General features: G+C 48.5%; 1 protein-coding gene across 8 annotated transcripts in view; it reads left to right on the top strand.

Annotated features, from left to right (window-relative positions):
- PPP2R5C (protein phosphatase 2 regulatory subunit B'gamma) overlaps window positions 1–3,167 on the top strand; it is a 151,421-nt gene extending 148,254 nt beyond the window's left edge. For all 8 annotated transcript variants that reach the window (XM_019639288.1, XM_019639290.1, XM_019639287.1 and 5 more), the window contains one exon: window positions 367–3,167. In XM_019639288.1, the coding sequence (XP_019494833.1) occupies window positions 367–498 (132 nt within the window). In that variant the 3' untranslated portion in view covers window positions 499–3,167. The remainder of the gene's footprint in view (window positions 1–366) is intronic.
- The last annotated feature ends 10,787 nt before the right edge of the window (window positions 3,168–13,954 follow it).

Below are 13,954 nucleotides of genomic sequence, written 5' to 3'. Positions count from 1 at the left end.
AAATTTATGCGTTTCATTTTTTCTTTTTCTTTACCTCCAATAGAAATTTCGACTTGGTGAAATGCTTCTGTAGTGTCCAGAGCCCTAGGATGGCTTTGCAGTCTTATAAAATAAGAGATTGGCAGTGGGACTGACTAAAACTGGTGAATTTGCAAAATAGAGGTAATGAGTACTCTGCAAAACTACACACTCTAGAAGACCAAAACGCACCACTGTACACACAGCCCTTCTCTAGGCTGAGCCCTTCGAACTCACAGGGGACGCGCGCCGCGCACTCCCGCGCGCTGGCCTCTGACCGGGCTTGCGGCCGTGCGCTCGCACTCAGCGCTTAGCCGGTAGTCAACCCCACTGCGTTTTTACTTCCAGGCCCAGAAAGATCTGAAGAAGGAGCGGCCCCTGGTGCGCCGCAAGTCCGAGCTGCCTCAGGACCTCCTCACCAAGAACGCCTTGGAGGCTCACTGCAGAGCCGACCAGCTGCTGTCCCAGGACGGGCGCTAGCCCCGCCGCGAGCCCGCGCCAGCTCCTCCGGATTCTGTAGAAAACACATACTTTTCGTGCCATACAGATCAGTTACACTCAAAGTCAGAGTTTTCTTCGACCCCATCCTGTAGGCAATAACGCACTTCCGCCTCAGCTCGAGATTAGGAGTTCAAACAATGGTGACCCTCAGACCGGGGCAGCGCTGGGGCTGCCGATGGCGTCCCCACCACGTCGTCGTCGTCACGACCCCGGCACCCGTCCCAGATAAGACAACTTCCCCCAATCAGAGCTAAGGAAAGCACCCTGGTCGTCAGCTTCATGGTCAACCCAAATGGAATTCGGGATCATTTAAAATAGGTTCTAGAAAAATATCAATGTTTTCAAATCAACAGAACATTTTCAAAAAGTATTAAGTTTTTTTTAAGACTTTGCAACCTTAGAAATTGTTTCCACGTGATTGTTAAAGCCAGCAGTTTCTTTTTTCTTGTTTTTTTTAATCTCACTGAAATGGTTCTTTGCTGTCATTGCTAACACAGCTTACTGGGAAAAGTGACATGACAATCCTCCCTCGGCCACTGTTTTTCCCTAAGGCATTTCCTTCCTTTGAGTGACGACATGTCCACCATGTCGGACTTCTGTACTTGTAAAGCCATATTTCCCAGTCTGGGGTCCAGCACCAGGACTCCAGGAGTAAGCTCAAAGGAGAAATTTATTTTCAAAAGAGCTTTCTCTGTCTAACTTGACTGGAAGTGGAATTTTTAAATGATGTGTTCATTTTGAGGTTTGCAGAATTTTTTCTCTACTTATGCATTGCTGCCCTTTATCAAGGCTCTCGGATTAATAGAATTAGAGTCTCTAAGAATTCCACACTTGGTAGAAAGCTAGAATGAGCACATTTTGAGTTAAGCCAGTTCGTGGCCTAATGCAAACTGCAGCTGCCTTTGGGCAAACGTAACAAGAACACCACCGTTGGCACCAGGCACTGGTGTGACACGTACTTAGTGCTGTCACTACATGGCTCTAAGAGCTTAGAGGAAGCGACAGTGAGCATGACTTCAAGTGAGTCTTTTTATGTTGAAAAGAGCACACATTCTAAACACCCCCATAAGGAACACAGTGTCTGAGTTTTCATCAAATGCTGCTCTATATTCCAGACTTCCTTGCATGTATTGAGCTTTTTGTTGTTGATGGAATAGCACGAGGAGAAAAATCTTTAAACTTAGTGCTTTGTCTGTTCTTTATTTCTCTCAGGGTGGCCAGTATCTTGACTTATTTATCCTGCTTGAAAGCTGTTTGAGACGTGCACTGCTGTTCTAAACAAGTGATTCTAGTTTCTTTTGTCTCCGGCATAAGATGATATAACTTGATGTTAAATGTCTTGATGCATAAAAAGATAAAATGTGGCTTCTTTTAGGATCTGTTTTTTTAATGGAGGTCTCGGGTATCCATTCAAACGTTGTGAAAAAGCAGACATCGTTCCCTGTGTGGCTGGGTGCCTGCTGCTCCCCGTTGGTTCCACGTAAATCCCTGACAATGTTTATTTCCTGTGTCTTGGAGGAAAATCATTTGGGGGGAGGGGACTTCTTGAGTGAAGCAAACATTACATTCAGAGACTGCCCAAGCTGAAAGTGAAAAGCCCACTCTGTGAGCAGAAACATGTCCTGAGAAACTTGACACATACCTACCCATTTTACCATTATGAAACTTATCATTTCAAAAAAGTTTAGATGCCTTCTCCTTTTGAGGGAAAAAGGGTGCTTTTTATTGTACAAAGCAGTGTCTTACGTATTTTGATATACCATTGTTTGAACTTCTGTCTTTAGCTGATAGATGCTCAGATATCCTTGATTTGGGATGTTCAGTATGTTTGTGAGCACTTTCTGGAAGACTCTCTTTTGCCCTAGGGAAAAAGCTGAATATCAATGTTTGGGTGATTGTGTAAAGCTCACCGTATAAGAACATCTTTCTGTCTAGGTTTTATTTCTGCTCTTTATTGAAGACAAACATTCACCAAAAAGGGGGGAAAAAGCTTTGAGAAAAACTAATTTTCTTTGACTAGAGTATTACTTCATATTTTGGCCTATTAAAGTTTTCCTAGTTAGTACTCAGATTCCCTGTGCTAATTGTTCAGCTTATATATTATTATATAGCTACATTGTTTATTCTGTACCAAACTGATCTCAAAAGTACTACATTGAAAATAAACTGGTGACTGTTTTTCTTCATAAAGTTCTGCGTTTGGCATCTTCACTCTTTCCAAAATGTATCTGTACATCAGAAATGTCACTATTCCGAGTGTCTTTTTAGTGTGGCTTTAGTATGGCTTCCTTTTAATATTGTACATACATTGTATCTTTGTTTTATGGTAATAAGTAATAAAAATGTAGACTTCATATTTTGTACAAAATGTCCTATGTACAGAATAAAAAAGTTCATAGAAACAGCAAAAATAGGTAAGTGGCACAATTATTTTTCTTTAGAAAAATATCTGTAACTTTATGCTTTAGTGAAATGTTAAGTACCTACATATTTTTTAACATTTTGTAACTCAAAACTTTTTGTTTTGACATTGTTTATGGAGAGAAACTTCATACACTTGCCATTTAATATGCTCTTTTATCTAATTTTAAAAAAAAACTCTAAAAATGGTGTATTATATGGACTAAATAAAGAACATGTGAATTTTATCGCTCATCATGAAACTAAATTTAGCCCTGCTGTTGGGCAAGCTGGTTCTGACCATTATCCAGTTACTGTTAGGGTTGGGCAGCTACGTCAGGGACACTGGCTGGAAGATGGGAGCAGGAGTCCCTTATTCAGCTCATGGCTGGCTGCCCGCCATGCTGTCCACTGCATTCAAGTCTTTCCCCAGCATCTGTGAACTCATTTTCCACTTCTCTAAAAGAAAAGCAGAGGTGACTTGTTATAGACAGCCTCTCATTTTCTGAGTAGGCAAAAGTGAGTTGGAATACAATTTATGAAAATAGAATTTTTGAGCCCTAACCATCATGTTGAAAATTATTATTGAAGTTAATGTCTTGAAAACAGAGTAAAATCACTGAGAATATGAATTTGGGATCTTGGTGGATCCACCCTCTTACTGCAGCTCGTTATCCTGACCGATGCTGTTACTGAACCGTCAACCAGAGGTGGCCTAGAATAAAGTTTTTTCATTAAGTCATGGCGATAACCTCACTTCACCATGGTCATGTGTGATCAGCATTCCACCGGGTGGGCTGTGACCTGCACTCCTTAATTTCCTTTGCTATCAATTGGCCTCTGTGACTCCCTTCTCATGGAAGAGGCCCTGGGACCGCCCCGAGTGTCTGGCCTGGGCATCGGGTAATGTTTTGGAGATGTTTTGTGGGATGTTTTAGAGAAGCACGCACTCCTCACGTCCACCTGGGAGCAGGTACACTGGTCAGGGACGCTTTAAATCTGGCGCAGCTACTAAAACTGTATCCTCAGACTACACATTCCTGTCTCCCACCTTGAAACTGGAGGAAGCTGTAGTGTTTAGTAACGTCCTTTGGTGCAAGAATTCTCAAGAGAACTTATTGAATAGAGGCGTGCTATGATTTAAGTCTAGTGTTGTGCTGCACTTTTTTCCAGGTAAGAAGCAGCCTAAAAGCAAAATTGAACTGGCTTTGTGTCTCTTTCCATGAGAATTGGTCTGACACTATCAATTACCTGTGTTAATTCTCACAACCCACCAAAATATTTGCTACGGTTATCCTTACTGACAAATGAGGAAACTGAGGCACTCAAAGACTAAGTCACTTGTCCAAGGTCACACAGGTACTGAATGGAGCCAGGTTTCATGCAGCCAAGTACTGAATGGAGCCAAGTAGTGTGGCCCTGGAGTCCAAGCCTGTCACCACTATTTACAGTGTAGAAACACCCAGAACATTTTAGGGGAAGCCACTTGAACACATGATGGGGTCCCAGGATCACTGGCAAAACACCGTGGAACCTACAAGTTTGAGGGGTGAACACGGGAGGGCTTCTGACCGTGCACTGCTAGATCCAGAACCTCAGAAACCATCTAGTCCAGTGGCCTGAACCCACACTTCAGAAGCTACTGTTTTATGTAAATTTACACTTAATGAGGGCAGATTTCTACAAGATGTATTTTGGAGACAGAAATGAAGATAATGAGGTTACCAAACCTCAGATCAGTCTTAGACTGACCTCAATGTTAGAATTTAGTGTCAGGTCCTAAGATCCTGCTTTGCCCTCTACAAAGCCCTCACATATATGGATGAAGCAACGGAAACCCAGTGTGTGTTGGCAAACCCTCAATCAGAACTCAGATGTCCATGTGCCCAAGAATGTGCCCTCGCTACTGCTCCCTCCGCTTCAGGTCTTTATCGAGCCCCTTGTATGTGCCCAGCTGTGACCAGTGCAGAGACAGGAAGGCTCAACATCTCCCTCTCTTTGACTTGCCATGTTGTTCAAAATTTTAAAAACAAACAGTAAACAAGTTTCCCTCCAACCCTCTGTGCCCTCCCCCCATCACCAGCCAGCCATCCAGTTCCACTCCACAGAGGCAACCTGTTACCAGCTTGCATATTTTTTTTCCAGAGTTGCAGTTCCTGACTGTGGTATCCCCTAAAATCCAAAGACAGTGTCACCTAGCATTACTATTACTGCTATCCCCACACTACAGAGGCAGAACCTGAGACCTAGGGAGCTGGGGTGAATGGCCTAAGGTCAAACCGCAGGACAATTGAGGGGTTTGTCTTAAGAATGGCTCTCTGACCTGGCAGGAATCTGTATCCTGCTCTCCCCTTGAAACCCTGCTCTTCCCACTGTCCCCTTTGTTCTTCTGTTACTCGCTGCCACCTCCCTTCATTCCTGTTCTCTCTCCCTGTTTTAATCGTTTATTCTCATCGTTTATTCTCACCTACCTGGAGTATTGCTATATTTGAATCAGAGGCGTGAGGACCTTTCAAGATAGAATCCAACTCCTACACTTTACAGATGGGCAAGACGAGGCCCAGAAAGTCTCCACAGATGCTCGGATTTCTAAGTCGGGCCTGCGCTCAGCTGTTCCCTTTCCCTCCTCTGCCTGCCGAATTCCCTGCTGCCCTTGCACCCCTTACATGAACAGCTAGCTGGCTCCGGCTGCAGCCAGAGAGATCTACCAAAAACACCTGATCAGTCTGCCTTCTGCCTAGCAACCCCCGAAAGGTCAAAGCGTTGGCTCTGCCACCTTCTCTACTCTCCCCGTGACAGGCCAAAGCTTACCCATGAGGCTTCCAGCCTGCTGCTCCCCACTCGCCCTGGCTGGGTTATTAGCTATTGACACTTCAGTGTCTGATCTCCCTGGTGCCCCGTCCCCAAGCGCTCACAGCTTCTCCCTCATCTTCCCTGCTAGACCATGAGCTCCCTGGAACAGTGCCTGCGCTTCTCTTGTCCCCCACTGTCTCCAGTGTCTGACGCTGTCCCCATCCCTCTACCCCCAAACACATAGGCTCAATCAATGTTTGATGGGGAGGATGAACGTTCCCGCAGTGGGAAGAGTGTGATCCGTAGAGACGCGTGCAGTCAAACGCTATGTGCAGGTTAATAGCAAGTATTCCTGTAAGGAACACGTTGAGGTGTGTGCAGAGGGTAACTGGGAGAAATAAAGGGAGGATGTGCTCTTCCGTCTAATAAGCACCGTTGAACATCTGTGCCTGGCCCTGCGCTGACGAAGAGCACAGAGACGGACAAATTAGGGTGGTTAGTCCTGCGGCGTGCCAGCCTGTGAGGTTCTCAGCATGAGTCTGATGAAAGCCACTCCCACCCCCAAACGCACAGAAGAATCTACACAGCCTATTCTGCATACAATTTTAAGGGGGTCACAGCCCCCAGAAGCCCAGCCAAGGACCACAGTGTAAATATCCCTAGTCTAGCCGCAACAAGAAAAACCACGAGTGCTTGGGGCGCGAGCCAGGACATGACAGAGGTGAGGAAGGAACCGGGGGCTTCAGAGGAGGTCCGGGCACAGGGGCTTGGAGCCAGGGAAGGGACGGCGGTGGCAGGCCCTTGGGTCAACGATTTAAAATAAAATAAAATAAAAATTGTCCCATTCTCCATGCAACATGATGCCGAGCATTTTCAGAGCGAGAAGCGCCGCTCAGAAAGATGACGCAGACGGCGCGCTAGGCTGCACCAATACGTGACCGCCCCGCCCCGCCAGATGCATTGTGGGGCTTATAGAGGCACCAGCTGGACTTCGCCTCTCGCGAGAAAGCGAAATTCCCCATCCTATCCTCGGTGCAAAGTCCCGCCCCCTGGCCGGGAAGGGCCAATCCCAAGGCCTCCCCGTCCTGGCCGCGGGGATTGGTCCGAAGGCTCACATGACCCGGCCACTGGGCACGTGACCGAGCGTACTACCGCGGCACCTGACTGAGGCGGCGGCGTCCTGGAAGCCAGGTTCTTATCTGCGGCGGGAAAGGACCCGGGACACCTAGCCCCTAAACCAAGGTTCTGGAAGGCGAAGCTCGCGGACTGCCTGCCGGGCCCCACCCTCCTCATGCGGCCGTCGGCAGGGCGCGACCGGCCCCTTGCTAAAGAAAGAGCCCGCCGGATGCGTCCCGGGTCTTACTCTCGGAGTGATGTGGACCTCCGTCCCCTCGTCTGTGAAACGGGCAGTGGTACCCGAAGAACAAGGCCGCCCGAGGCGTGCGTGAGGCGGGGCGCGTGGAAGCGCACGGCCGGCTGTGAAGCGGGGACCCCGCTCCGGCTGCTGAGAAGGCTGACGGTGAAGCAGACCGCTGAGCAGAGTAGAGCCCGCTCTTGGCTGACCGTAGCGACCAGCGGTGGGGAGCGGGTACGTGGCGGCCTGCACCCGGCGGGCTCGGGCCACTTGACTTGTTATCGCCCTGAATCGACAACAGCAGCGAGGGTTCCGGGACTTCGCTGAGGCGGCCCGGCCCGGAAGTGGAGGTGCCAGGGCTGGAGCCGGGCGTTCGCCTGCTCTACCCGCAGGCCTCCGCCAGGTGGGGTGGGCGAGGCGAACGGGGAGCGCCACTCCCTACCCCCCGTGCCTTGCGGGGTCCCCCGAGCCCCGGTGACCCTCCCTTTCCCGACTGCTTCCTGCTCAAGATAACGGTGACCCTGGAGTTTGGAGCCAGCGGCTTCCCGGTCTCCCCTCCCAACCGGTGCCTTGAGGCCGGTCCACCAGGGGGCGGGAAGGTTGTCGGCGCCGGGAAAAGAAGACAAGTGGAGAGAGGGCCGAGCCTGGAAGCCGGCACGGGAAGAAAGGATGAGAACTGGGCGAAAGCCCGAAGAGAAACCACCGCCCGCGATGCAGTTCGTCCAATTCGCCAAGTGTCTACTGGACACGTCCTGGGGGCCGGGCACTTTTGCAGGCACTGGGGCTCTAGCGTGAAACAAGAGAAGCCGAAATCCCTGCCCTCGTAGGACTTCTAGTGCAGGAACGAGGCAGTGACCAGATCAACAACATTCATGCTGGGTTATGAGTGATCGTGCTGCTGGGGAGAGGGGTCGGAAAGGCCTAAGGGGCAGGGGAGACCTCGCTGAGAAGCAGCTTTGAAGGCAGTGGGGGAAGAGCATCCAGGCAGAGAGCACAGCACATGCAGGGGCCCTGAGGCGAGCGGGAGCCTGCAGTGGAGTGAGAGTGGGTTTCAGTAGCCGGAGGCGGTCAGAGAGGTAACAGGTGGCCACGGAAAGGACTTGGAATTGGATGCTGAGTGAGAGAAGGCCTTTGCAGGATTCTAAGGCAGTCCACACCACCACCACCACCCAAGCCGCTGCTGCTCTTACCACGCTGGACTCGCCCCGGAGCCGGAAGGCGCTATGCGCTCTGCTCCCCAAACCCCAAACCACGCTGGCATCTCTGGCATCTTTGCCCAGGGGAAGACAGCAGCCCCTGCTCAGGCCCTCGCTACCCAGCCCTCTTCCTCCCACCTTGGTTCTCCCGTCCCTGGTCCCCAGCCCAGGCTGTGGAATCTTCACGGGGAAAACCTGGCCCTGCCTGGTGCCGTCTTCCTCCCAGGGCCCTGAGCTCCAAGGCTGCCACACAGCGTTGTGCAGGTGCTTAGATGCCAGTGGGGTGAAATCCTGGCTTGGGGCTGCACACACAGCACAGAGAGGGGCCTGCAGCTTTGCAGACTGGGCACCGCCAGCTCACAACTCCCTTCCCCTGAGTCCCAGAGCCGCCCATCAGGATGGCTGGCCCTCAGGTGGAGGGGCTTGCTGACAGACGGGGGCATCACGGCATCCACCGCCTCACTTTCTCTTTTTTAATAGACTATTTTTTAGAGCAGTTTTAGATTTATAGAAAAATTTTAAGTACAGAGAGCCCCACCCCCAACACACACAATGTTATTAATAACATCTTATTAGTAAGGTACATTTGCTACAATTGATGAAACAATACTGTTACATTATTATTAACTAGAATCCATGGTTCAGATTTTTTTTAAATTAAAGTGTATTGGGGTGACAATGGTGAGTAAAGTTAAATAGGTTTGAAGTGTACAAATTCTGTAATACGTCATCTATATATCACATCGTGTGTTCACCACCCAGAGTCAGTTCTCCTTCCATCACCATATATTTGATCCCTTTTACCCTCATCTGCCACCCCCCTCCCCCCTTACCCTCTGGTAACCACTAAACTATTGTCTATCTCTTGAGTTTTTGTTTCTTTATTTGCCTTGTTCCTTTATTTTCAGTTTTATATCCCAGATATCAGTGAAACCATATTGTTCTCTACTTTTTATGTCTGACTTATTTCGCTTAGCATAATAATCTCAAGATCTATCCATGTTGTCACAAATGGCACTATTTCATCTTTTCTTATGGCACAGTAATATTCCATTGTGTATATGTACCACATCTTTATCCAATCATCTATCGAAGGACACTGGTTGTTTCCGTGTCTTGGCCACCGTAAATAAAGCTGCAAGGAACATTGGAGCACATGTATCTTTACAGATAAATGTTTTCAGATTTTCTGGGTAGATACCCAGGATTGGGATTGTTGGGTCATATGGTAATTCTATTTTCAATTTTTTAAGGAACCTCAACGCTGCCTTCCATAGCGGCTGCTGTTCAGCTTTTCTTAGTTTCTCCCTAATGTCCTTTTTCTGTGCCAGAATCCCATGAAGGATACCACGTGACATTTAGTTGTCGGCCTCACTTGTTAAATTCTGGAGATGCAGCATTGAGAGAGGAGGTTAAAGAAGCCGTAATTGCTTGTCTTTGGCTTTTAGCCTTTCGGTAAGTGCTAGGGATGGGGTTTGCTCCTTGTGGCTGCGTTTCAGTGCTCTGCCTGACGGGCGGCAGTGCCTGGCCCAGCCCTGCCCTGTACGGGAAGGAGGGAAAGTCGGCTAGAGCGGCAGGCAGTGTGGCGCGCGGGTGGTCGGGACCAGGCCCGGGACCGCTCCGGAGTCCTGGGAGCAACGGGGGCGCCACCCAGGCCTGCGGGGCGGGACCTGCAGTTACACCGAGCAGCCACTAGGTGTCGACGCCCTTGGAGTCTGCGTTCGGAGGCAGCTGGTCGAGTGACCTTGACAGCTGTTTCTGGGCGGATGCTCAGAAATCACGGCTTGCACCGAAACCATCGTTTTACGGATGGAAAGCTGAACCTCAGACAGCAGGCGCTGGTCGACATTTGGGAGAGGGTGGGGGAGGACTGGAAAAATGACAGAACGTGACCCAGCCTAGCCCTCCCGGTGGTTAAAATGCTCTAGACACAGTGTCTGAGTTTGAGCCCCTCTTCTGCCTCTTGTTTCCTATGAGACCTTAAGCCAGTTACTTCTCCCTCCAAGCTTGTTCCAGCCCCATCTTCAAACTGCAGTGATGATAATCTCTCTCATCGGTGGTGTGAATGTTAGCTAACGCTGTTAGAACAGGCCAGCTGATGGCGATGGCACAGCCTGATTATCACAGGCATCACGCTCTAGCCACAAACTCAGCTGTAAGGGGAGCTTGACTTGCTTCATTGTCTGTAACAGCCTAATTTCTGACCCAAGCCCCCATTCCACGATTCCGCGGGCTGGCACATCACAGGAGTCAGCTTCAGAGTGCTGCCCCCTTCCTCAGGACTCCTACAGAGACAGGGCCCTGTGGGGGAGCCTGCTGGCCATTGGTCATAAGTCCACACTGGTTACTGCAGCCCCGGTCCCATGTTTCAGTGCCACCCTCAGCCTCACTGGGCATGAGGGCCTCTTCGGCCAGCCTGCCTCGGGTCCTGCCACATGCCTCCTGCGTTGCTCTCTGGGGGCTGGTGGGCAGCAGGCCCTAGACCGGGAAAATCTTCCCAGGATGCCTCATTATCCCCTGCTTCTCCCGGACACTTTGCATACAAGGGGGGCCCTGTTCTCCCTCCTACCCCATACACCCTGTTCACCTAAGGGCTTGAACTTTTGGAAGGATCCCAAACCTGAAAGACCCACAGACACCTTCTGCTTTAAATCCAATTAACCCAGGCCAGCTCCTCCTTGAACAGGGAGAAGGGACAGGAAGTGGAGGAGGAAATTTTCAATATAGGCAGTCCCTGCTTTGCACAGTTCTAATATTCACAAATTTTAGTTACTGATCTATTGAAGTTAAATAACACCAGTCCCCCAACAATACAGTTATTGGTCAATATATCAGTTACCACAGTATATTAACTGTATTTGCATCAAGTACAAACTTCTGTCAGCTCTTCAGTCCACAAATGATTGTAAATAACAGATATGCATCATGACCCATGACCATCACGTCATTTCTTCCGAAGTCCGCCGGTCACCACCCACTGCACCCCTGGTACTCGGTCCCACACAGTCAGCAGTCTGTAGCTGTGCTGCCTTCTGTGATGAACTCACTTAGCATCTGACAAAAATGCATCATTGAAACAGGGAAGTGGCCAACGGAGGTGAAAACCAGCGAAGACAGGAAAAGTGATCGCGCTGGAAGCGACATTAGAGTGGACAGTCGGGGATCCGTACCAAGAGCTGCCTGGAGGGAATGTGGACACTGGCCCTCCTCCCGACGCTGAGAGGGGCAGCCGGAGGAGCCCAGTGGGGGCGACTTGTGGACATAAGCGAGGAAGGGAGGGGATGAAGGTGTCCCAAGTGGCGGCAGCAAAAACGTATGGTAGAGGAACTCTCAGAGATGTTTCACATCGTTGAAAGCGCAACGAATAAAATGTTGAAAGCTGACGCAAACTTAGAAAGGACTTTGACAGTTCCCCAAAGCATGGAAAAAGTGTGTGCTCAGTTTTGTAAGTTATACCATGAGAAGGCAAGGAGTGCTCAAACTGCTCCTGGTAATTATTATTAATATTATTATTATTACTATTATTATTTCCCTGCATACTTATAACCCATAAGAAAAGTTCTTAATGTTCTGAAGATCATAGAACAATCATACTTTTCCCACTGATTACTTTTTCTACATGTTTGTTAAAAATTTTTTTTATTGAGATAGAGTTCACGAAACGTAAAATTTACCACTATAACCATTTAAAGTGTACAATTCAGTGGTTGGTAGTATATTCACAGTATCCTGCACCATCACCACCCATCAGATGGCTTTGCCAGTAACTCATTTTTAGAGCAGTAAGTGGTGTGGTCTGATCCCAGGCTGGGCGTCTCAGCTGCATCACCGCCCAGCAATGTCATTTCTGATGAGAAATGTAAACTCCATGAGACTTGGTTTTCTCATCTCTACACAATGACTAGTCACCCATTTGCTAATTCAGTAAATTTTTATAGATTCCCTGTCCCAGGAGCTGGAGACACAAGACTTTGGACTTCCTGGGTGCATCGTGGGACTCCTACTCCTAGCAAAATATGCACAGTGGGCCTTTCTGTTCTCGCAAAACAAAAACTCAGGTAACAAGGAGACAGACAGCAGGGGAGAGTATGGAGGAAGGGTGTTCCAGGCTCTCAAAACTCCTTTACAAATGGTAAGGGGTATACAGCTATCTGTTTTGATTATCATAAGTAGTAGTTCAAAATGTCCTACTTTTACCTGAGTTTCCAACTCAAATCCATTCTTTCTGCAACTTGCCAGCTCTCCTCTTACAGAACCCTTTCTGTGTGGTTCACCCATTACTGTACAGGCCTCTTGTACACTTTGAATTATGTTAATGCCTTATCTCCTGATTGGGGATTGATCATTAATAACAAATTGGTGAAATCCAGGAATCATAAAATATTGGTATTGGAAGCATCTGTGCCATTAATTTATTTTAACTTAAAATATATAAAAGAAAAAATATTTATATGTAAAAGGATATTTATTCATTCATCAATTGTACCAGATACATAGCTTCTTTGAACCATCATTTAATCCATTTTCTAGCTGCAGAAGTTAGAAAACTGAAAAAAAAAAACAATCTATTTTCCCCAGACTCTCTTGCAGGTAGGTTTCTGTTGGCGATTTGGTTTTGCCAATTAAACACACCCACACAAGTCCTGGGAGGTAATCTTTCCAAGGAGATTAGGAAAACGGTTGGACAACCAGGTCCTGGCAGGTGTATATGTTGACAGTAGCTGGACCTATACCCCACTGCCTGGTCACCTGCTTCAGGTGCAGGTGACTAGACAGGAGCAATCTGCTGACTTCTGGTGACAGTGGGCCTTAAAGCACAGGTCCAGGGACAGCCCCTGATGTCTGCACCCCTAGCCCTTCCAGCACTTCTTCCAGTACCTGACTGCCTAAATTAAATCCCTTTCTACTTGAAATACCTAGAGGGGACAGAAATAGGAGATGACTACGGAGGGAGAGCCAAAGGCCTAAGTGGGCAAGCCAGCGATGAGATGAGGAGCCATAGGAGTGTTGGGCAGAGAGCTGACGACTCTGACCTGTGTTTATAAAGACTGTTCCCCTTGCACCTATTACAGGAGAACAGCCTGTAGTCAGCTGTCACGGGAGCCCAGGTGAGCGCCAGAGGCGTGTGAACCCGGGCTGAGGTGCAGGTGGAGAGGACAGGGCAGGTTTGGGAGATACCTGGGAAGAGTGACAGGGTTTGCTGTTGGAGCAGACAGAGATGTGAGGGAACTAGAGGCACCAAGGGGCACCCCGAGCACCAGGTGAGTGGTGGGGGAGTTTACTGAGATGGGGCACTCGGTGGGGAAGAAGAGGTTTGAGGAGAATCATGAGTTCAGTTCTGGGCAAAGAACAAGTGGGACAAATAGAAAACAAATTGCAAGGTGGTGACTTAACCCAGCCATAGAAATAATCCCCCCAAACACAGGGCAGGGATTGTCAGAGATTTAAAAAGCAAGAGGCAACTATATGCTGCCTACCAGAAACCGCTTTATAAGGGCACCAATCGGCTAAAAGTGAAGGGTGGAAAAAGATACACCACACTGACACTGATCAGAAGAACGCTGGAGCAGCTACGCTAAAATCAGACAAAGGAAATTGTGCAGCAAATAATACTACTAAGGATAAAGGGGGACATTTCAAAATGATAAAGGGGTCAGTTCATGAAAAGGACATAATGCCATATGGTTATGCA

The sequence above is a fragment of the Hipposideros armiger genome, unplaced genomic scaffold (assembly GCF_001890085.2).
Source record: "Hipposideros armiger isolate ML-2016 unplaced genomic scaffold, ASM189008v1 scaffold_43, whole genome shotgun sequence".
In the NCBI taxonomy this organism is placed as follows: Eukaryota; Metazoa; Chordata; class Mammalia; order Chiroptera; family Hipposideridae; genus Hipposideros; species Hipposideros armiger.
Note: the sequence above shows the minus strand (reverse complement) of the source record. Positions and strands in the feature narration are given on the sequence as shown.